This window comes from Natator depressus, chromosome 6 (assembly GCF_965152275.1).
Source record: "Natator depressus isolate rNatDep1 chromosome 6, rNatDep2.hap1, whole genome shotgun sequence".
Taxonomy (NCBI): domain Eukaryota; kingdom Metazoa; phylum Chordata; order Testudines; family Cheloniidae; genus Natator; species Natator depressus.
The window spans coordinates 16,841,860-16,866,712 of record NC_134239.1 but is presented as its reverse complement, the minus strand read 5'-3'; the positions used below and the strand labels follow the sequence as shown (position 1 = coordinate 16,866,712).

Sequence of the window (24,853 nt, the reverse complement as noted above, 5' to 3'; positions counted from 1 at the left end):
TTTCTTTAACTTCAGATACTACTCAGTTTTATCTCAGGGGTGCAGATTTCAAAACCCTTAATGACTCCATCATGTTCGGCCTCCCTATCTGTCTTAGCCAGATAAGTGCACGGCTTCCTCTCAGCTTCCTTTATCTGAAATCTCAGAAACAGAAGTCCTTTTCTGGGGTAGAAGTGGCCCCTTCAAGCACAGCTCCGGCTCTTCACCCCCATTTGCTCCAATTGTCTATAGTCTTCCTACTCCATCTATCATGTCTGCATACTGGCCTATCTCCAACGCAACCACGTCCATAAGTCACGCCCTCAACTTCACATTTTCTGCAGTCTTCATCCAAGTCCTCTCCTCCTCTCACCTTGACTACTTGCAACTCTCGTTCTGTGAACTCCCCAGTCCCAGCTCTGCCAACCCCAGCACGTGCATATGCCCCAACCCTCACACATGTAAAAAGGAGTGCAACCACACTTCTTTCCTTTCCCCTACACAACTCCACTGGCTCCCCATTCACTTCTGGTTCTGACTGAAAATTACCTTCCTTGTTTGTATAACTCTCCATGGTCTGGCTCCAGCCAGCCTCACCGTCACCGCCTACTCCCTTCCCAACTCTCTCTGCCCTGGCCTGCTCCCTGTCCCTCACTAATCTGGCCTCCCTCACTAGGACAGCCTTCTCTGCAGCTCCTGCCAGCCTTCCTGGGTTCATCTGCCTTACCGTCTCTCCATTTCACATCTCAGCTGGGAACATACCTTCCCCCCTTGCCCATGCTTCTGTACTTCTCTCTTCCTCTGCAATTTTCTGTAATAACGTTATTTACTCTGTAAAACATTTTGGGGTACACTTTACATGAAGACCTATACAAAATGTAGCATTCTGCTCACCATGACCGTCTCAGATCGTATCTATTACCATTGATACCATCTATTACTACCAACACCATCATATTTACAGGGTACTGGAAAATAGAAATCTACCCTACAGGGATGCAAGCTTTGCCCCACCACCAAATCCCAGTCTTGTCCCAAGGGAAACCCCCCCCTTTGTCCTGGAGTAAGAGGGAAAGTTTCAATGTCCTTTCACCATTGGGTTTCATTTTGCTGTATCAATGGACTTTTAACATGATATGGTCTTCTTTTTCCTAGAGCACTTGAGCAGCCACTGAATCTACACTTCACGCATGGGCCAGTCACAATTTTCAAAGGGTGCTTGTGATGCTGGCAGCACAGGTGCCAGCTCATGCCAAGACCTTAGGTCTCAACTGAACACTGACAAATACATAACTGGAAACCAATCTGGCTCATGTGTGTTGGTATCATTAACATAGGTATTAGAGTATATAAGTGTGCTTAGTGTTTAGACTTTATGAAATGTTTGTAAACTGATGCATGCATTAATCTCACTGATAATATCGCAAAAAGAAAAGGAGTTCTTGTACAAGTACTCCTTTTCTTTTTGCGAATACAGACTAACACGGCTGCTACTCTGAAAACTGATAATATCTGTATCCCATGTTATAAGTTAATATTTAAGTGTTTGCTCTATAACTGTAAAAGTATTTGCTCTGTAACTGCAAATTACCAGACAGGAGAGAGGAATTAACGAAAGTGAAATACTACTTTGCCATAGGAGATGTTAGCTCCTGCCCAACAAAAGAAGGTCCATCAACACCAGACAAACCATTGTGGAACATCAGAGGATGAAAGATTTTGTTCGTTGCTTCCGCCCATCCACCCCTGGCCCTGCTCAGGAAGAGAAGACAATTCCTCCCAACAGCTGAACTTGCAACTCGAAGCAGAAGTGGGGAAGGAATAAAAGGCCCAAACAAGGAGAAACAGTATCTTTTATGCTGCTTGGACTCTGAGCAGCAAGGAAGACTAAGCATAAGCAAAAGATCCCCAGTGCCCAGTCTGTGTTAGCCCTAAAGGACATAGAGAGCTTGCTTATTATAGAAGCTGTTACTCTGAAACCTTTATTACCTTTTGAAATTTAGCACTGTAACTCATTTGTGTGTGTAGGTGTTTAGCTGCTTTAACCTTTGTAAATAACTCTCTTATTTCCTTTTCTTAGTTAATACATCTTTAGATAGTTTACTATAGGACTGGCTACAAGTGTTGTCTTTGGCATGAGATCTAAGATGCAACTGACCTGGGGTAAGTGACTGGTCCTTTGGGATTGGGAATAACCTGAATATTACTGGGATCTTTGGTGGGAGGAACCATCTATTGAAGGTAAGCTTACCTTGGTGCCAAAATAGATCCAAGTTTGCAAGGGGACTGTCTGTGACTCCATGTTAAGGCTGATGTAGTGCTTGGGGAGTTCACACTTGATAATAGCTTGGTGAAATTTAAGTACAGAACTCACAACCAATTTGGGGTTTGTGCCCTGCTCCTTAACAATCTATACAGGGGTTGGTCTCATGCTCTTGAGCCACTGCAGGACAGCTTCACAGTGATCAGGGATCCTGTGGGAGGCAACAACCCCTCCACAGGCCTTGGGTAAAGCTTTCAAGGAAATTAAAGGCACATCCTTACTTGACGCTGCTGTTCCTTCTGTCCACTGTTATGGCTCCAATCCCGATCTGTAATGAGGGTCCGCTGGGCAGGGGCTGATTCTGGAAGATCAATTCCGGGTTGAGATCCACTTCTGTTGGACTCACCATCACTTTGGCCGCAGAAAGCAAGGCAGTTTTGCCCTTGTTGTAATTCTCCAGGACCTAGTCAAAATAAGATCAGCTTTGCTCAGTGACCGTTTCTGTTCTGACCTCTGAACTTCACCCAGACAAGCATACTTATCCCCTGATTTGCTTCTTATCAGCAGCCTTTGCAAGCCTAAAGGGATCTCAAAGGCAAGGATCACACGTAGGATCAGACACACTGATATTATACAAATATTGACACTAAAGCCACACTGTCAGAATGTACCGCTGGAACCCAGCAAGGGGAAAGCAACTAGGGACCCTGCCTGTAGTAGCCCCGCAATTAGCAGGGCCTAGGAGACCTGGGTAAAGCTACGTGCCACTGCCTCATGACCAGGAACTGTATTTGTACCATTCTACAGACCTTACCCATGTGTGCTAGCAGGCACTCAGATGAGCAGTCCCATTGACTTAAATAAGGGTTGTAAAATCAAGCCCAACGACTTGAGACACATCCTGCTGTGTGACATGCAGATGCCTAATATTGGAAAGATTCTGCAGAGGCTCCAGCATGTTGGCAGGTGCTGGACAACTCAGGGACCTCCAGGTTATTCACTGCTGCCTCACTGGGGAAGTTGTGGCTTATTAGATTAACTTTGAATACAGAAGCAGTCCTTTGCCAGAGAGAAGCAGGGTGTGGGATGGGCAGGTTCTGAAGGAACCAAGGAGCAGACAAGACTAAGGAGACAGCTGCGGCTGGGGTTCACACTGTGCTGTTTTAGAAATGCAGCATGGTCAAGTGGACAGGGCACTTAATTGGGACTCAGAAGACCCAAGTTCTATTTCCAGCTCTGCAATGAATGAGCTATGTGATGCTGGACCAGACTTGCCCACTCCGTGCCTCAGTTTCCCCTCCCACTCTTTGACCATCTTGTCCATTTAGACTGTAAGTTCTCTAGAGCAGGGACTGGCTCTTACTATGTGTATGTGCAATGCCTAGTACAATGGGCACCAATCTTGGCTGGAGCCTCTAAGCATTACTGGAATACACTACTATGTATAAGAATTAATAAAACCAGGTGCCGCACGTGACTTTTCAACTCTCCAACAAGTGCGTAGCTTTGGTTTGCAGCAGCTGAGTGGGGACTCCACCAGCTTACACCCTCGTTGAACCTCCCCATCTCCTGCCACTCCCAGGGTCTGGGACTCAGAAGCTATATTGCCGTGCTGAGTCTCCCCCTGCATTACCTTGTTGAGCCCCTCCATGACCACATAAGGGAGGTGTTCATGCAGCATTGCTGGGGAGATGATGACTTCATTAAATGCTTTATTGTCGCCCCAAATTGCAAAGTAAGTGGGATCCTCCTGTTCACAGCAACTGGAATAGAAGTCAGGGATCAAAAGAGAGGGAGAGATGGAGACATGGGAGAGCATGTGAGTCAGAGAGGAGGAAGAAGGGAGAATGTGAGAAGGAGACAGTGGGGGTCAGAGACAGAGAACAGTAGAATGGGAGGGGGGCAGTAAAAGAGAAGAGACGTCGAGTTACATATACTGCTGCCACTGCTCCCAGGACGAACACTAACCAATCATGATGCAAGATCTCCCCTCCTTCTATCTCCTCCCCAGGACAGACACAACCATCACAGGATGGTGCTAAATAACTCCCACTTACGGACAAAGCAAGCTGCCAAAGAATGCTGTGGCTTTCCTGAAGGCTATCCTGTTGGGTCCCTTTCCAAAACTGAAGTGTGCCCCTACACCCTGGGCTGGCTTGCAGCATGGCTGCAGCTCCAGCTGTACTTACCAGCACTGCTCGGCAGGGTGATTGTGCACCACATGGATGATGCGGCCAGGTGGATAGAGTGGCGTACTGGCAGACAGGGCAATAGTTAGGTCACTGGGGTGAGTCCAGAGACGGCTACTGGTCACTGAATTCCCTTCAGTCTCTTCCGGGAGCTCTGACTTGGGTATACACTTTGTGGCCCCCACAATGATTCGCCACTGTCCAAGAAGAGAGAAAGGAGGAGGAGGTGATGCAACGGATCATGATGCCAAAATACAGAAAGGAACAGTGTGGAGATGAGGATAGGATAAAAAGCCAGGGGAGAAGGGGGCACGCAGTGTCATATTCCTAGGGTCACTTCACATTAGACGGTTGCTGGGTTTGGTTAAACAGGATACATAACACCTTAAAAAGAAAAGGAGTACTTGTGGCACCTTAGAGACTAGCAAACTTATTTGAGCATAAGCTTTCGTGAGCTACAGCTCACTTCATTGGATGCATGCAGTGGAAAATAAAGTGGGGAGATTTTATATACACAGAGAACATGAAACACTGGGTGTTACCATACACACTGTAACAAGAGCGATCAGGTAAGATGAACTATTACCAGCAAGAGAGCGGGGGGGGGGGCAGGAGGGGGAACCTTTTGTAGTGATAATAAAGGTGGGCCATTTCCAGCAGCTGACAAGAATGTGTGAGGAACAGTGGGGGGGGGGGGAATAAACAAGGGGAAATAGTTTTACTTTGTGTAATGACACATCCACTCCCAGTCTTTATTCAAGCCTAAATTAATTGTATCTAGTTTGCAAATTAATTCCAATTCAGCAGTCTCTTGTTGGAGTCTGGTTTTGAAGTTTTTTTGTTGAAGAATTGCCACTTTTAGGTCTGTAATCTAGTGATCAAAGAGATTGAAGTGTTCTCCGACTGGTTTTTGAATGTTATAATTCTTGACGTCTGATTTGTGTCCATTTATTCTTTTACGTAGAGACTGTCCAGTTTGACCAATGTACATGGCAGAGGGGCATTGCTGGCACATATCACATTGGTAGATGCACAGGTGAATGAGCCTCTGATAGTGTGGCTGATGTGATTAAGCCCTCTGATGGTGTCCCCTTTATTTTATTAAATCTCCCCACTTTATTTTCCACTGCATGCATCCGATGAAGTGAGCTGTAGCTCACGAAAGCTTATGCTCAAATAAATTTGTTAGTCTCTAAGGTGCCACAAGTCCTCCTTTTCTTTTTCCGGATACAGACTAACACGGCTGCTACTCTGAAACATAACACTTTAAAAGTGTCCCAAAACAACAAAATCGGGCTTGTGCCCTTATTTGCTTAACCAGAAAACAAAGGAAAGTTAAAAGGTCTCCCCACTCCCCAAGTTTTTTTTCCTGCTTGTTTTTACCTTAGAAATAGCAAAGTCTTGTCTTCCCTGTTTTTGCTGAAGGTTTCCTTAGAGGAGCCAGAGACATGGTGTGGAAGTGTTATCAGCCCTGCATTGGAGGGCCAGGTATGGTGAATCTTTTACAAAGAGATATTTTCTCATACCTATTTATTAGGCATTTGAGTTAAGTAGACATTAGCAACAAAAGAAAGAAAACAAAGTTCTAAAGAATCTGCATGAAAACCACTTCCCCTCTCAGTTAACCAGGTTTCAGTTTCCTGGTCCTTGTGAGATCATAATCCCAACAGTTTCACATACCCACAGAACACTGCAAGACAAGCAGCATAGACAAGAGCTGAATTTTCAATGTGAAAAACAAGCAGAGAACAAACACCACAAACCAACAAAAAAACCCTTTTCAAGCATGTCACGCTACACAACCACACAAAAAGACACAGAGTCCTTTTCCCCCATTTGCAGGTCACCTTTAAAATCCTTGATATTAAAACTGCTACTAGTGTTAATAAGGCTTCTGTTATCCCTTAGATCAGGGGTGCCCAACCTACAGCCCACCAGAGCATTTCCGACGGCCCACAGCCTGCTTCAACATAATATATATTAACAGCCAATTCATTATTGTTTGTTTACATCATTTTAGTTTACACAAGTATGTAAATAGACAATACTGTACATAAAAACAACCTATCTAAATACATATGAAACAAGCTGAACTTAAAATATAACTCAATACGGGTGACTTTAAATCTTATTAAATCAGGTTGAATCTGTTTGGCCCACATAAGGTTGTGCTTAGGTTTATGTGATAATAAGGTTGGACACCACTGCTTTAGAATGCTGGCATTTCCCAGTCTGCTGGAAATGAATCTTTACGACATAATATACATATAAATCCTCCATCTCCAAAGTGTTAACATAATCCACTTAACCCAAAACTGCACAACCAGACAGAGACCATGGAGTCATGGGTAGAAAACTTCACACCTGCTCCATTACTTAGTCCATTACTGGCTATTGCTCACTAAAGGCCAGGAAGAGCTAGAATTGGAGTGTGAGATCTTAAACAGGCTCAGCTCAGGACACCACCTATTTGTTCGGTCTGGTGTTTCCATGAGAATAATTGTCACGGCTTTTCATTCCAGGTGGATTTGAATCTTCTTACCTTTGGTTTGTTACTTCTCTGGAGAACATCAAGAAGCTGCCGGCGAAATCCCTCTAGCTGTGAGAGACCAATCCTGGAAGAGAGAGAGAGAAAGGGTGTTAGCTACAATTGCACAGGTGACTACCGAGAAGTAAGCATCACAACACAGGTACCAAGGAGAGGTGGGACTGACAGAACAGAAAAGCGAGATACCACGATACAAGAGATGGTACAAAGATTTGGGAGATGCCATGATACAGATGACCCAAGAAACATCACAGAGGTGTGAGATTACACAATATAGATAATGAGGTGTAAGAAGCCACAGATAAATTGATAAGATAGTGTATAGGTATGAGATGTGACAATACAGATAACCAAGGAGATGGATACTGAGGTGTGAGATGGCATGAGACAGGTAGATAGTACCTGGTGTGACATCACAATATGAGGAACCAGGAAAATGGTTCAGAGATATAAGAGACTACAAAACAGGTAAGCCAAGGAGATGGTACAGCAGTGTAAGACACCACTATACAGATCATCAGGGAGACAACGGACAGATGAGAGATGTCATCATACAGATTACCAATAATAACACTCAGTACTTCAGGGTGCTTTTCCTCCAGAGATCTTAAAGCACTTTACAGAAGTGGGTCAGTATCATAATCCCCATTTCAAAGATGGGGAGACACAGAGTGAAATGACATGACTTGTCCAATGTCACACCATGAATTGATGGTGGAGCTGGGGATAGAACCCGGGTCTCCTGGTCCAAAGCCCCAGCCATTAGGCCACATGTCTCCAAGGTGATGATAAAAAGGTGTGAGATGTCCAACTCTAGGTAACCAGGGAGAGGGTACACAGGTGTGAGATGACAGAGCACATGGACCCAGGGAGACAGTACACAGGTGTGGGATGACAATACAGATACCATCAAGATGGCACAGATATATCAGATGTAACAATGAACATAATTGTGAAGTCAGGATATTCACCTTTTTACTCATACAGGCAACTGAGAGAGAGGGGAGGGATATGCCAATACACAGGTGTGTGATACACCAATAAAAGTGTCCAGGTAAAAGATACAGCAATACAGGTAACTAGGAAAAGAGGGACAAGTAAGAAGCACATGAGGACAGGTAAATGAGGAAACTGGAGATAGATATGATTGGGGGGGAGGGAGGGGGGTTCAGACAGGAAACGGGTGCTTTTGGTATAGAACAAGTGGATACTAAAGTGAGGAATTCAGAGATTTTTCAACTTGCCTGGGAACTAGATCTTTGCCAAGCACGACAGCAGTCACAAACTCTTTTGAGTACTCCATGGCATCCTCACTGGAAGAGAAATAGGATCCAAGAAGAACAAGTAGGATTTCACTAGCAAAGACCAGGACTCCATGGCCAAATTGCTCTTGGCCTCTGAAGGGTCTGATTTCCAAGAGGCTGGATTTGGGGAATTGTGGTGTTGTGCAGGCCACAATTTCTGTTCCTCATGGCATCTGGGGTTTCCACCTTGCTCCACAGATGCAAGGCTTGAAATCCATTCCTTATGCCCCAGGTACTAATAGCCCTAGCATACATTTGGGAAAGGAAGTACTCAAATATTGTGCCTCAAACTGAATGTCCCAAAGTCTTCAGATGGCCAGGACACTTGAGAGAGGTAGGAAGGACAGAACATCCCATGCCCTTCTGAGACTGACACTACATGGTGCTTGTGGGATTAAGAACATCACTTTCTGCACCACACCACTCCCGCTGGCCCAAGGTAAGTGAGCCAAGGCTCCCAGATTGCTGTTCATTATGCAGATTTACATCTTCGTTGGCCTCTCTCTGAATCGTGGATAGATTCACAATAGCTAGAGGCCAACACTACTGACAGAAGTAAAATGACAGAGTCTACAGACAACACTGCAAACCGTGTTAGAGTGCAATGAAGATCAGAAATATGATAAGTGGAGGCACCCCCTAGAGCTATTGGATAGTCTGAGGTTTAACAGCGCACTCTAGCCATGGTTGTGTCTACAACAGCCTAACGGATTTCTGCCAGGGGAAATCCAAATAGATAAGCTACAGAGTTCCCTCAGTGACTGTCCTGGGGAATAATTCCTTTGACAGTCACTGCAGAGGACTCTCTGTCCAACAGATACTGTGGCGACTCCTATCATGGTAATGGACCTGAAGGATAATGCCCAGAGTGATTACCCTAATGGGAAACCCCCTGGGTGCTACAGAGACCCAGGACTAACATGATGGACGAGTCTCTGCAGCTGCTGTAAATACCCCCTGCAGTGACAGTCGTGACTACTCAAGGGACCAGACCCCTTTCTACGCTGGTCAAGATGGGTGATTTTTTTTTTAAACTACTATATGAGTCACCTGCTGTATATCTATCTGCAATGGACAGAGGAGCACAGCGCCCTGAATCACATAATATGCAGTGAAGGATGTGGGAAGGGAAACATTGTCTGGGCTGCCAGCCTCTTGACTGTGGCTTGTGCTTGCTACTGTAAACAGGGTGAAGTATTATCCAGGGGACTCCTGTGCCATGTGACTTCACAGATTTAGTGAGTGTCTGGGGCAGCTGTCCACCTGGCATCATAATCAAGATCCAAAACTAAGACAGATAGAACCAGGCCTGTTGGACACAACCAACAGCAACATCAGCTTCTATAGTATATTGCTCCCCATGGCTGTAAGTTCTTTAGGGCAGGGACTGTCTCTTGCTATTTTTCAGTACAGCACCAAGCACAATGGGGCCTTGGTGTGCTATCATAGTACAAATAATACACAATAATGATCAGCTGCAACCCCCCAGTCAGATCTCATCTTCCAACACATACCTCAGCAGCCCCCCTGGGGGAGAATAGGCATAGCACTTCAGCGATGGGTACTGCGGACGCAGCAGGAAGGACAGAATGGCAGCTGTGCCTGCCCCTAGGGAATGGCCCACCACAATCAGCCCATAGTGTTTTGTTCCTCTGCCCTGCAAAACAAAGACCAGCTGAGATACTGGAAGAATTTGGGCACCTTCCTACAATGCTCCCACGGCTTAGCAAAAGCTGACTCTCCCATGCACTAGTGCTCCAGACCTTCTCTCCTTCCACCAATGGAAATTAATTATGGCCTGGTAGGATGACACCTTCTGGAGTGGTAGTGGAATTCAGATTCTATGCTGCCTTAGTCTAGGCTACACAATGACAGTTCTAGCAAGCAAATTCCGTCCCCGCCCCAGAAGGACCCTTCTTCTGAAGTGAAAGTGGAATTCCCTCAATCCTAGGAGTCACATCCATAACTTTGCAGGGGCCCAACTATGCCCCATCTGATGGATGGGAGTAGGACAGTTTTGTTACTACCTGTGAATTTGTCTCCTCATAGCAGGGAATCCATCAGCCTGGAGATAGAATGTGGGTAACCACATCCACTACCATTCACAGAGGCAACTTGAATAATTTTCAAGACAAGGGGGACAAGTTCCAGAAACCTTTTCAGAGGGAAACCTTAGAGATATGTGTGGCGAGAATAACCACAGATGCATATCTAACAGACTGGGGTGCTCCCAATGGGTTGCACACTTGTCAGGGAAAATGGTCTACTCTGGAAAGGAGGATGAATATAAATTTGCTGGAATTGAGGGTGATCAGGAAGGCCATGAAATGTCTAGTTCCCCTCTTGACCTTGTCTAGGTTCAGAGTGACAATTATGCAATAGTAGCTTACATAAATGGCCAGGAGGAATTTCAATCTCTCCTCCAAGAATAGAGACTCTACGCATTTTATGCTGGTGAAAAAGTGGAAGCTGCTGGTTTTGGCCACCTAAGTACAAAGCAAACACAACATTCAGGCCAAACAGCTGAGTCAACAGACTCTGTGCCCATGGAGAATGGAAAATGAATAGACAACCTCCATCAGTTCACCTTTAGAATGGAGAACTCCACAGATCAATTTGTTTGCCTTGTTGGACTTTTCTTGTTGCAGCCACTGGCAGAGGAAGGCATGGAAAAATTGATGCACTCTCAGTTCAGCAGTCTGATCCCCTAATGTGGGCATTTTTTCCTTTCCCACTCCTTGCTCATGTAGCCAGAGTACTCCTGAAAACACCAAGATCTGGCCCCACAGTCCTTAATTTTCCTGGCTCCTAGAAATGTCAGTTTGTTCCCTTGAATTCTATCTCCCACTAAAGGTCCAATCAGATGCCAAAAACTGAGAAATTCAAACTAGTGCTTGGAACTTGGATGGCTGCATCTTCTGGAGTTCAGATATTCTCAATACCTGGCAGACTTACTCTTGTAATAAAAAAAAATCCACTTTTGACCTTTACTATTGCATTGGGTGTATATTCAGAAGTTGAAGCTCTAGGCATGGCCTGAATCATAAAGCTTACTAATAAAAAGCTATGTTGGCTTTATTAAAGCTCTGAGTCTCAGTTCTCTGCATGACCAACAGCAGCACTAGGGGCCCCTAGGCTATCTAGAGGAAAGGAAGGTCTACCATCACATCCTCAGTACTCCAAGTTTACCAAGTCAGGGATCAAACCTTTCCCTCCAATTAAGATGGGAAATCAAATCTGGTACTAGGACACAAAATGGAACCATTAGAAACAATCTCTACAATACTGTTTTTGTTTTTCTTATCAGTTTAAAGTAGCATTCTTAAATGGCCAGCACGTCTATTAGGAGAATAAGTGAAACAAATGCTTTGTCCATCAAGGAACCATTTCTTCAGCTTCTTTCTGGTAAAGCTGTCCTTCAGACAGCACTTGACTATTCCACAAAGTTGCTTCCCTGTAGCATGTTAATGGAGACATCTCCTTAACTTTTCCTGGGCCAGATCCTACCGAGCGACACCAAATTACACCTGCTGAAGATTGGACCCATCATATTTAAAACAATCTTACCAAAAGGAAATCAAATTAAATTGTCTTGATGTGAGATGGATGAGCAAGTATTATTTAGACAGGAACAAAAACAAGATTTGTGTGTACAATGTGCAGGAGAGAATGAAGGTATCAGAGCTTCTAACACCACTATATTCTTGCAAGTCTGGGCAGCAATTATTGAGATATATGGGACAGCAGGAAAATTTCCCTCTCATGAGTAAGAATTCACTTAATAAGGCCAATTTCCACTTTCTGGGGCGAAAGGAATAGAGCATCATATTAAGAAATCATCAGAGTAGTGACCCATGCATCCCTCCATCTGTTTACCACACATTACAAGGTGGAAATCTCATTGGGGTATTTGGCTATCGAGTCCTGCAGTCTGCCATCCTTCCTTGATCCCTCTTTTCCTTCTTCCTCTCCTTTTTGGTTTCTAGATTCCTTGCTAAATCCCAATAGTCCGTCTTCAGACCAAGGCCTTCTTTGGGCACGAGAACAGGGAAATCTTCTCATGGCAAGGAACCTGACAGTCCAGAGAAGCCCTCCCTTAGCTAAGAGTTAATCATTCTGTCAGTGTGGTATAATTTACATTCACTTTGGAGGGCAGCATTCTGGAGTTGTGGTATGGTCTTCTTCATGGTACAGGAAGATCAGCTCATGCAAAAAATATATCTGAGCTGTCCAGATGAATGCTAGTGGGCACTGCTCCCCAGTCGTCTTTCTCTAAACTAATGGATTCCATGGGCATGAGATTTTAGTCTTATTGATATGTTTCTCTGCTCAGTGTCACTATGGGATGACTTCCTGTTTTTAGCCTTGCCTTGAAAACTAGCTCTGGAGCTATGCAGTACTGGTGTGGAGAACCCTTCAAAACAGGGAGCATGGAGGAACAAGGACATTGGAGTAACGGGTAACAAGTTGGTGCTCTGATGGCTAGGATCAGCAGGAATCAGAAGAAACCTTTGAGCGCCTGGGACCAATTCTACTACAATGTTTCAGGGAAGTGTGGATGGAGGGACAATATCAGTGGCACAGGAGAATCCTATCTCCTAAACACTCTGCATGGGGCACAAGAGAGCAAGGACTCACCAAGTCACGTCCAAAGGCTTGAGAAAGCACCATCTCCTGCTCCAATTTCTTCTTGATGTACTCAGCAGACAACACCATTCCCTGAGGGCAGACACCAAGGAGCATAGACCAAAATGTGATCATTAGCATATCAGCACAGTCTCAATACACAGAGGCCAGCAAATTACTGAAAGGAGCTAGTGAGCTTTCCAGCTAAGGCTCTGGACTGCACCCAAGGCGTGATGGGGGAAAGTACTGCCTCACCCTTTCACTTCATTGGGAGAGGAATTAATTGGGGTATCAGCAACTATGTGTCTAGTTAGCATGGTTGTGAACTGCTATACAGTATCAGAAGTAATAAATATTTATATTATGGTAGCACCCAGAGGCTCCAGTCAGGACTAGGGCCCACTGTCATTCCGAAGTATGAACCCAACATGTCTTTGAAAGCTTTCTGACACTTGGAACATTAGGCCATCTATCTTTGGTATTTACGGTCACACAGGAAGTCTCTGGCAGAGCAGCGAATTGAACTGGGATCTCCTGAGTGCTAGCACCTTAACCAGGTTCCTCTTAATTTCAATCTGTAAATAAAAAATGTTAACTATTCTAACAAGTTAACAGGAAAATAATGAGAACATCAAGGTTCTTGTTATGCTTACTAGCAACAGAGAGTGAGAAAATTGTCTAGAAGCTCAGATGGGAAGAGGAATGGGTCCACTGGTGAACGGATACTGAACACATCAGAGTGGGTTTGTAGTTGTAAACTATTTGGGGGACTTTAGTTAGGTAGAATCTAGAAACTTCTGGAAGGTGGCTGGGGAACTGATAACACAGTTCTATAGAAAGCTGGCCAGCTCATCTTATTTGTCTGCCTTCAGTCTACACAGTGTTGAATTCAGCACATGGCTGTTTCTCATTCTATCCATAGTAAATATGGAGGCTGCTGATCCACACTGCAACAGATGATTAGTGTTTAGTGATCAGCTAACACCAGCGTATGAATGTGATGGGGTATACAAACCCCACACTGGGACGGAAGGGGTTAAAGGAGTTCCTGGGCCCAGCTAACCCTGCCACTCCAACCCAAGAGTATGGAGACACAGGTTAAAAAGGGAGCAACCCAGCTCAGAAGGGAAAGGCTGGGAAGGAGTGCAGACCTACCCAGAAAGCCAAAAGGAGCTGGAGAAACCTCCTAGGGGAGACAAGACCATATGCAGAGCCCAGCCAGGGCCAGCAGGTTTTGGTTTCCTTCTTTTTTCTTCTTATCTGAGACCAGAAGCAGTGGTAGGAAGTGACCCAGGGAAGGTAGCTCAGACGGCCCCCTGCTGGATGCCAAACACTGCTAACCTTCCTAGGACCCTGGGAGCCCAGTGGATTGGGCAGGCCCAGACTCCCCTACCACTGCCCCCGCAACGAGCAGACACTTACCGCTAGGCTCCTCTGCCCCCAGAGGACCCTATTACAATGAATCACCTGACTCAATCTGCCTAAAGGTGAACAATATGATAGGAAACAAGGGCCTGGATGGACTGAAATAACTAAAACAGCTCTAAAGTAAAAAGTGAACATTGTCAAGTGTTGTCCATTAAGATATAAGGGATCCATGCACATTGCAAAAATGTGCAGCAACTTGGGTTTCTTCAAATTCTTCAAGATCAAATGTACCACTGAACTGAATGAAATTGGTAATGAAAGAGAAGAGCAGAACACTTATGAGTTTGTAAACCTACAAATGAGACATCTGTGAGGCTAATATCATCAAAAAGTCGCTATCAGGATCATTTTAAGTCTCTGTTCCAGGCCTTCTGACAGCTCTTCAACTTCAACCTCATTCAAGAACAGTCCCTGTTCATCTTTAACTTCAATGGGAACGTCTGAAAATCAGGTCACTTACTTATTTAGATAACTAACATGGATTTTAGGCTCCTATTTTTGAAAATCCTGACCTGAATCCATGATGATATGTTACTACTGGGTTGAATTAGTCAGCCTTATAGATATATTCTTGATACTGATAGTCTAATACACACGGTCATTTTAATATTATGGAACCATAGTCGTAGCTTCATCATTATCGTTAGAGCTGCATTTAGTTTTCCTGTTATACTGGGATATCATTCTGTAAATTATGAAGGAATAAAAAACGGGGCCTAATTTAAAAACTGGCACATCACTGGTAGGGGGCAGAAAGGAGAATTTGGGGAGTTACAAGAAAATACTTTGTACTGTTCTGTAGTTCTAAGGAGTTAAAAATGACTCCTTTTTGAAATCTGGGGAGTCTAATATTACTTTGGATCCCTCTAGCTCAAAACCCCTTCACATTTTCCACAGAGGTAAATCTTTCTGAAAATCCATACACAGGCTCTACTGGAAGAAGAGAAGTTGTAATTAATTGTTATTAGGAACTGTTGTATCTAGCTGTTATAGTTAAAAGAGCATGATATTTGTCATAGCCATAACTTTTAAGGCTTTTTGTTACAAGTCATGGTCCCTGTCTGTCACCCTGGCTAGCTTGCTACCAGGAAAGATTCCTCTGTTACCTTATTATTTTATTTCTTCTTTAGCTATTTGGCTCTAGATATGTTCATTGCACTGGACCATGAAAGAATAACCTACGTTTTAAGAAGACAAGATGGGTGACGTAATATCTTTTATTTGACCAACTTCTCATAGAATCATAGAATCATAGAATATCAGGGTTGGAAGGGACCCCAGAAGGTCATCTAGTCCAACCCCCTGCTCGAAGCAGGACCAATTCCCAGTTAAATCATCCCAGCCAGGGCTTTGTCAAGCCTGACCTTAAAAACCTCTAAGGAAGGAGATTCTACCACCTCCCTAGGTAACGCATTCCAGTGTTTCACCACCCTCTTAGTGAAAAAGTTTTTCCTAATATCCAATCTAAACCTCCCCCATTGCAACTTGAGACCATTACTCCTCGTTCTGTCATCTGCTACCATTGAGAACAGTCTAGAGCCATCCTCTTTGGCATCCTCTTCTGTCGGTGAGAGAGACAAGCTTTCGAGCCACACAGAGTTCTTCTATGGTTTGAAAGCTTGCTCTATCACCAGCAGAAGTTGGTCCAATAAAAGGTATACCTCACCATCTTGTCTAATATCCTGGGATCAATATGACTACAACTAGATTGAGTTTTAAGGGCATTTTGCTCAATATAATGTAACCCTATGACTTTTTTTAAAATTATTTTTCCCATAGACTTGTGATTTTACACTACTTTTGCAATGATAACCGGCCAACCTTGAATATAGATATAGTCAAGGCCCCAGCAATAGCTCAGGTCATTCTTAACTAATGAAACTATGACAACAGATGTGACTCAACCACTCCCTTCCTATTGTAGTTGTAATGAAATCGGTGGTGAGGTCAGTACAAACCTGTCAAGAGTTTCCAATTGTAGATCACATGATAAACTGTACATGAAACAGAACAGTGAACTGGCTCAGCAAATGGAGGTGGGTTATTCCTGTTACTTGTGTATGTGTGAAAAAGTAATCAACACAAGAAAACAAAACAACTTATGGTAAGTCCCAATACTGCCATATACTTTTGTCAAAGATACATGTGAGTATGAGTGAAGCACTTCATTTATTTTCACATTAACTTTTGATTTTTATACAATATATTAAAAATGTATCAAGAGACACACAAAATATTATCTTATTTAGTCTTTCTTGGGAGCCAATAGCTTTTAATTATCTAGTAATTCATATTAATAACAGTCAGGACCACCAACAGAAATTCTGGGCCCCAGGCCCAGGGCCTTCCCTGAGGGGGTGGGGCCCAGGGCGGAAGTGACAAATCCGTCACTTCCAGGACTGCGCATGCTGGCCAATCACACTGGCCTGCAGGGCCCGGAGCGGTCTCGCGTGCCTAGGAGCCCTGCGGCCCGTTCCCAGATGCCACCACTGCTACTGTGGCAGAAGCTGGGAGCCCCTGGGCCCTTTTAAATCGCCCATGTCCCTGGGCAATTGCCCCCTTTACCGCCCCCTCTGCCCCCCGTCAGCAGGCCTGATAACAGTATTTTAAAATACAGTTGTATATGTCTTTGCTATTTATTATTGGGGGTTATCTAAGATCTGAAAAATATGGTCAAAACTATTTTATAATTATAATTTGTTTTTATAAAATAAAAAACAAACTAAACTTCTTTTAGTTATATCTGAAGTTGTGAAGCCATTAATCAAAGAATAGCAAAGAAAATTTTAATAAAAAGGCCAAACAAAAATACAAAAAGAAAAAAGCAAATGCTCTGATAAAATATGTAATAAAATCAGACATATTTATGCAAATATTCGAAAAAGATCAGTCAAGAGAAAATCTTTATCTCTAACATGGATTTTAGATTTGCACAATAGATAATAAGATACTTGTAACTTAGATTTTCAGTTTATTAATGTCATTTTCATTTGGATTTACATTTTATCTTTTTTATTTCATAAAAATTGTTTACAATTATTATTATACTATGTAATTTTGAACAAAATGCATTAGTTGAACAGCATGAGATGTTAGCGCTAGCTCCTTTTGATAAGCATAATATTTAGTAAATGAAACAAGCAGCACAGACTTTAAATTTCTGAATGCCAATTATATGATAAAAACATTACTTCATTTATTTCTGAATATTATTTTGTTATGCTGATTAATTTTTGTTACTTCGGAAGCTTAAAACACAGCATTCACATTTACAAGAGCAAGAATGCAACCTTGGTTTCAACAATATGGCCCCATTCTGAAAGCCTATCCATAGATATGATCCTTAACCAAACACAAGAGTCCCAGTGACACCAGCTACAGTATGCATGTGAATAAGAACTACCTGCATGAGCAAGGCTTCACAGAATCACAGAATATCAGGGTTAGAAGAGACCTCAGGAGATCATCTAGTCCAATCCCCTGCTCAAAGCAGGACCAATCCCCAATTTTTGCCCCAGATCCCAAATGGCCCCCTCAAGGATTGAACTCACAACCCTGGGTTTAGCAGGCCAATGCTCAAACCACTGAGCTACCCCCCCCCTTCCAGATCAGGATATTAGACCTCTATCCAGCCAAGGACTTGAGCATGTGCTTAACGTTAAGCATGGAATTAGTCCCTTTGACTAAGATACTCATGTATTTAAAATTAAGCACATGCTTTAAATTTAGCACTTTGCTGTACTGGGGTCAAAGGTGTTGTCTATACTAACTAAATCGATTTAGTTACACCAGGCCAGATCTCTAATATAGACATGCTGCATCAATTTTGTTACATCAGTGTAAGTTTTCGCAATAGAGATGAGGCTCTGGTGTGGGTCAGTGACCATCTGCCTTGCAACACTGAGACTGTTACACTCTGTCAGGGCTAAATTTATTTTTCTTTCGACTGAGCTTATCAGAATTTGCTGTCACTGATTTTGTTTTCCACCTTAACAGATTCCTTTTATTAAAGTTGTATTTTTATTAATTGTGTATCTTTCTTTTCTTTGATTAATGGCACAGTGACCTTAGAAGGTTCTGGGGGTTTTAATAATGCCACTTGGCCATGATACAGCCCATTTTTTAATCCAAGGCTCTCAAATAATTAATGAATCTTACAACATTTTGGGGGAGAGGGGTTGGGATTACACTGTAAAATTAGAAGGACAGGCAGGGCAGAAAAGGTGGGGGAGTAGCACTGTATGTAAGGGAGCAGTATGACTGCTCAGAGCTCCGGTACGAAACTGTGGAAAAACCTGAGTGTCTCTGGATTAAGTTTAGAAGTGTGTGCAACAAGAGTGATGTAGTGGTGGGAGTCTGCTATAGACCACCGGACCAGGGGGATGAGGTGGATGAGGCTTTCTTCCGGCAACTCACGGAAGCTACTAGATCGCATGCCCTGATTCTCATGGGTGACTTTAATTTTCCTGATATCTGCTGGGAGAGCAATACAGCGGTGCATAGACAATCCAGGAAGTTTTTGGAAAGCGTAGGGGACAATTTTCTGGCGCAAGTGCTAGGGGAGCCAACTAGGGGGGGCGCTTTTCTTGACCTGCTGCTCACAAACCGGGTAGAATTAGTGGGGGAAGCAAAAGTGGATGGGAATCTGGGAGGCAGTGACCATGAGTTGGTTGAGTTCAGGATCCTGACGCAGGGAAGAAAGGTAAGCAGCAGGATACGGACCCTGGACTTCAGGAAAGCAGACTTCGACTCCCTCAGGGAACGGATGGGTAGGATCCCCTGGGGGACTATCATGAAGGGGAAAGGAGTCCAGGAGAGCTGGCTGTATTTCAAGGAATCCCTGTTGAGGTTACAGGGACAAACCATCCCGATGAGTCGAAAGAATAGTAAACATGGCAAGCGACCAGCTTGGCTTAATGGTGAAATCCTAGCGGATCTTAAACATAAAAAAGAAGCTTACAAGAAGTGGAAGGTTGGACATATGACCAGGGAAGAGTATAAAAATATTGCTCGGGCATGTAGGAAAGATATAAGGAGGGCCAAATCGCACCTGGAGCTGCAGCTAGCAAGAGATGTCAAGAGTAACAAGAAGGGTTTCTTCAGGTATGTTGGCAACAAGAAGAAAGCCAAGGAAAGTGTGGGCCCCTTACTGAATGAGGGAGGCAACCTAGTGACAGAGGATGTGGAAAAAGCTAATGTACTCAATGCTTTTTTTGCCTCTGTTTTCACTAACAAGGTCAGCTCCCAGACTGCTGCGCTGGGCATCACAGAATGGGGAAGAGATGGCCAGCCCTCTGTGGAGATAGAGGTGGTTAGGGACTATTTAGAAAAGCTGGACGTGCACAAGTCCATGGGGCCGGACGAGTTACATCCGAGAGTGCTGAAGGAATTGGCGGCTGTGATTGCAGAGCCCTTGGCCATTATCTTTGAAAACTTGTGGCGAACGGGGGAAGTCCCGGATGACTGGAAAAAGGCTAATGTAGTGCCAATCTTTAAAAAAGGGAAGAAGGAGGATCCTGGGAACTACAGGCCGGTCAGCCTCACCTCAGTCCCTGGAAAAATCATGGAGCAGGTCCTCAAAGAATCAATCCTGAAGCACTTACATGAGAGGAAAGTGATCAGGAACAGTCAGCATGGATTCACCAAGGGAAGGTCATGCCTGACTAATCTAATCGCCTTTTATGATGAGATTACTGGTTCTGTGGATGAAGGGAAAGCAGTGGATGTATTGTTTCTTGACTTTAGCAAAGCTTTTGACACGGTCTCCCACAGTATTCTTGTCAGCAAGTTAAAGAAGTATGGGCTGGATGAATGCACTATAAGGTGGGTAGAAAGCTGGCTAGATTGTCGGGCTCAACGGGTAGTGATAAATGGCTCCATGTCTAGTTGGCAGCCGGTGTCAAGTGGAGTGCCCCAGGGGTCGGTCCTGGGGCCGGTTTTGTTCAATATCTTCATAAATGATCTGGAGGATGGTGTGGATTGCACTCTCAGCAAATTTGCAGATGATACTAAACTGGGAGGAGTGGTAGATACGCTGGAGGGGAGGGATAGGATACAGAAGGACCTAGACACTGGTGAGGCCTCATCTGGAGTACTGTGTCCAGTTTTGGGCCCCACACTACAAGAAGGATGTGGATAAATTGGAGAGAGTCCAGCGAAGGGCAACAAAAATGATTAGGGGTCTAGAGCACATGACTTATGAGGAGAGGCTGAGGGAGCTGGGATTGTTTAGTCTGCAGAAGAGAAGAATGAGGGGGGATTTGATAGCTGCTTTCAACTACCTGAAAGGGGGTTCCAAAGAGGATGGCTCTAGACTGTTCTCAATGGTAGCAGATGACAGAACGAGGAGTAATGGTCTCAAGTTGCAATGGGGGAGGTTTAGATTGGATATTAGGAAAAACTTTTTCACTAAGAGGGTGGTGAAACACTGGAATGCGTTACCTAGGGAGGTGGTAGAATCTCCTTCCTTAGAGGTTTTTAAGGTCAGGCTTGACAAAGCCCTGGCTGGGATGATTTAACTGCGAATTGGTCCTGCTTCGAGCAGGGGGTTGGACTAGATGACCTTCTGGGGTCCCTTCCAACCCTGATATTCTATGATTCTATGATTCTAAGGCCAAAATAAGCAGCATTTTCTGAGTACCTTGTGTCCCAGCCAGGTTCCATGGTGACCTTCAACTGGGAGGCGCTCTGCATCCCCTGTCAGGTCAGTCAGGGCATCCTGGAGGGAGAGAATCCAATACAGTTCAGAGACTGAGAGAAAGAAAGACAGCAAGAGTGTGAAATGAACTCTCTGCTTGTACCGAAGGAGATTCCCAAGGACCAAGCATAAGCTGGTGCATGCTGGTGAGGGTGAACGCCAAGGGACTCCCATCACAGAGCACCCATACCTTTGGAGACAGAGTTCCTCGGATGCTGATGACCACCTTCTTCTTCTCATGGTCCACAGCCACATAGAAAGGAGTTTCATAGACCTGGGTAAAATACATCACCCTGTTAAAACCTTCAGCCCCACCTAGCTGTGATTCCCACCCCCGCCACACACACACACACTTTCCCTCCCAGCTAGAGGGACGCAGACCATCTGCATGACAGATCTCCCCTCTGGACTGTTCAAGGTCAGCAGTAACATAAAGACTTGTATACAAGTGGTGTGGTCAGTCCAGAGGGGGATCTCCAGTGTCGGGGGAATGGCTTAAGGGCCTTCCAGCCATGCTAGAGAGCACATAGCTCTCATGGGGAAGTGGCTGGGGAACATGTCCGGAGTACAGCAGGTGATATAGAGTCTCCTTACCGCATCATGACAGGAGGTGTAGACAATGTCCACTGAAGTCATATTCTCATCTAGGAAGTGGCGACGGATAGCGATGGCGTTGCAGCCGCAGCAGTTATCCTCCTCAATGGTGACACTAGGGGCATAGCGGGGCCGCGAGGGGCAGAGACAGCAACATCTGCAGAGAAAAAGAACTACTCTGAGGAAAAAGGAAAGGTGGGGAGAAGTGGGGCTTTGGGAAGAGGGGAGGGCAAGCAGGAGAGGCACTGAGCCGAGAAGGGAAAACCGAGGGAGATACTATGTGGGCTTGAGAGACTCGGCATGCGAGTCTCTGGCCATTGATTTTTATGCACTGGTGCCATGAAGCTGTAGCACAGCCAAGAAGAAACAGACATTTTTACCACCTAACTGTGACCTGAGTAGGTTTAGATGCCATGGGGGTAAAAATGCCCGTGCTCCCCTATGCTACAGGTGGAGCTGCACCCATGCCAAAAAATGCTTAGTTTTTCCCAGAATAGACACACCCTCTTTATCAGTGTCACCATGTAAAATCATCATGAGGGGGTGCAATGTTGCTTGTGGACACCAGGAGGAGCAACAGTGCAACTAATGACTGAAGAATCAATGTTTTCAGAGTAGCAGCCCTGTCAGTCTGTATCCGCAAAAAGAACAGGAGTACTTGTGGTACTTTAGAGACCAACAAATTTATTAGAGCATAAGCTTTCGTGGGCTTTCGTGCATCCAGTGAAGTGAGCTGTAGCCCACGAAAGCTTATGCTCTAATAAATTGGTTAGTCTCTAAGGTGCCAGAAGTACTCCTGTTCTTTTTGAAGAATCAATGTGACTGTGGGATCTTTGAACCCTGCACAACTTTGCATGCCTGGAGGGATGCTATACCTTTGTTACTGCAATCCCAAATGTCTTGTAACAGACAAAGAGGCCATCCTTCATTCAGGTCTATGTCGGTAAAAAACAAAGCAGTTCTGGAGGCTAACCACCAAACCTAACCACCAAAAGGACTTGAAAAATGTCTTTCCCTACACCTCATGCACAAATGACTGAAAAGTGGACAGACTCTTATTAAAAACGTTCCTAAAAATCAAAACAGCTTCTGGATTGAGACTGTGCCTGAAAAGCGTAGCTCCCCTCACCCCCCCCCCCCACAAAAAAAAGAAAATAATGAGAAAGTTCCAAGCAAGTGAAAATATAAAATGTTTAAAATTAAAGTGCTATCTCACTTTAACTGCAGTGCTGCTACCTGGAGGTGACTATGCTACTCCTGGAGTCAGAAATAAATGCCAGACAGCAAGGAGCACAGATCCTGGCCAAATCTCATTCACGCCAAATGTCAGCTCCTTGCATTTCTGTGCTTCCCAGAGCTGTGAGGTGGCAATTCTGATTCAGTGAATATAGTCTTAATCAATTCCCCATTCTGGCTGTATGAAGCACATAGGTCTGGCAAGGTCTTTAGCATGTCACAGAGGGCATACTGAGACACAGTCTGGATTATTTAATAGGGAGGACAGATGAGCAGTGGGGAGTAAGGGACTGAAAAGAAAGGATGGGAAGGGATAGGGAAAGTAACTGAGCAGATGAGAGGGAATGGAGACTGAGAGGAGAAAGAAAAGAAAGAAGGAAAGAAGGAGAGGTGAGGAGAAGAGAAATGGAAGGAAAGGGGAGACAGATAAAGAAAAGGAGAAAGAAGGGAAAAATGAGAAAAGGTAGAGAGGAGGCAAAATGGGGAGAGAGAAAGAAAGTGAAGGCAGATGGAGAGGCAGGGAAGGCCACTCACGAGCAGGATCTAGCCAGGCGACAGAGTCCACAGGTGGGCTTCCTCATCAGGTACATGGGCCAGCCATAGGCTGCCAGGGCAAACAGCATATAATAACAGACCTCTTTGTACCGCAGCATCTCTTGCTGAAAGAGACGAGAGATTAAGTGCCCTTCATATTCTCTTTGGTGGCGCTTGCCTCACCTAGCCTCCCTTATCCAGAGCTTTCCCCACCAAGAACTCCCTAACACGTGTTAGAGAAGTGCATCCTTGTTTCCTCTTGGTGTCTGCACATTACGTCAGCCCTCCCTATCCCCACCACCAGAGCAGCTACAGACCTCAGAGTACATCATCGGTTGCCTTGTGGAGGGCACATTGGTTATCCTGGGCAAGATCCTCCACTGGAGTAAATCAACCAAGCTACAGCAATTAACACCAGCTGAGGCTCTCACCCATAAATGTTTAATAACATTAAGAATTAGATCTAAAGATATTCCTGCAGTACATCAGCAAACTATCAGACTTTTGCAAGGGAAGCCAGCCCACAGTGGTCTTAGCTCAGTTACACTGAGGAGGTCCCAGTGCCAGTCCCAGTCCACACAAAACCCAGAGTGCCCTGCACTGCCCTAATTGAGGAGAGGAGATACTAGGTTACTACTTGTCAGTAACAGGATCTCTCTAACACAAGGGTTCTCAAACTTCATTGCACCGCAACCCCCTTCTGACAATAAAAATTATTACATGACCCCAGGAGCGGAACCGAAGCCTGAGCCTGCCCAAGCCCTACTGCCCCGGGTGGGGGGCCAAAACCACAGCCTCGCCGCCCTGGGTGGAGGGGCCTGTAACCTGAGCCCACTATCCATGACCGAAGCCCTCAGGTTTTGGCTTCAGCCACGGGCGGTGGGGTTTGGGCTTTGACTTCAGCACCAGGCCCCAGCAAGTCTAAACCAGCCCTGTTGACCCCATTAAAACAGGGTCCCAACCCATTTTGGGGTCCCAACCCACAGTTTGAGTACTGCTGCTCTAACATATTGTTCCCATATAGCCACAGATGGTCATGGAGATGCACAGAGATGGAATTGTAAAGCCATTTTTCAAGTCTAGGGCCATGTGCCTCAAAGCACGTGTGGAACAGTGCTGACCTTGCCTATGAAAGGAGACACATAGGCAATTATCCACCTGTCTATAATGAGAGGCAGTCTGAAGACAAAGTGGAACACAGTGGAGCAGAATGGAACCACAGGTAGATTAATCACAGAATCACTTGATCAGAAAAGAAGCGGATTGGGTCATCCACCTCAGCTCTTTTGCAACAATCCAGGAAGATGGCCAACGTGTGCCCTCTCAAGGGCTGCAATGGCAGCATGCCAGGAGACCAAAAGCTGAACAGAATTTGCACAAAATGGGACAGATTTCAGCTGTCTTCACCTTCATTAAAGAAATACAACCTTCAGACACTACTGGTTCCAGCATGCA

At 44.8% G+C, this 24,853-nt stretch overlaps 1 protein-coding gene across 1 annotated transcript in view; it reads right to left on the bottom strand.

Annotated features, from left to right (window-relative positions):
- DAGLA (diacylglycerol lipase alpha) overlaps positions 1–24,853 on the bottom strand; it is a 51,592-nt gene that overhangs the window by 5,555 nt on the left and 21,184 nt on the right. Inside the window, exons 10-20 of the mRNA XM_074954657.1 lie at positions 23,399–23,523; positions 21,629–21,785; positions 21,225–21,308; positions 20,978–21,055; positions 12,922–13,002; positions 9,798–9,940; positions 8,224–8,292; positions 6,974–7,046; positions 4,432–4,628; positions 3,876–4,005; positions 2,524–2,705 (exon numbers count right to left, since the gene is read on the bottom strand). Coding sequence (XP_074810758.1) covers positions 2,524–2,705; positions 3,876–4,005; positions 4,432–4,628; positions 6,974–7,046; positions 8,224–8,292; positions 9,798–9,940; positions 12,922–13,002; positions 20,978–21,055; positions 21,225–21,308; positions 21,629–21,785; positions 23,399–23,523 — 1,319 coding nt within the window. The remainder of the gene's footprint in view (positions 1–2,523; positions 2,706–3,875; positions 4,006–4,431; positions 4,629–6,973; positions 7,047–8,223; positions 8,293–9,797; positions 9,941–12,921; positions 13,003–20,977; positions 21,056–21,224; positions 21,309–21,628; positions 21,786–23,398; positions 23,524–24,853) is intronic.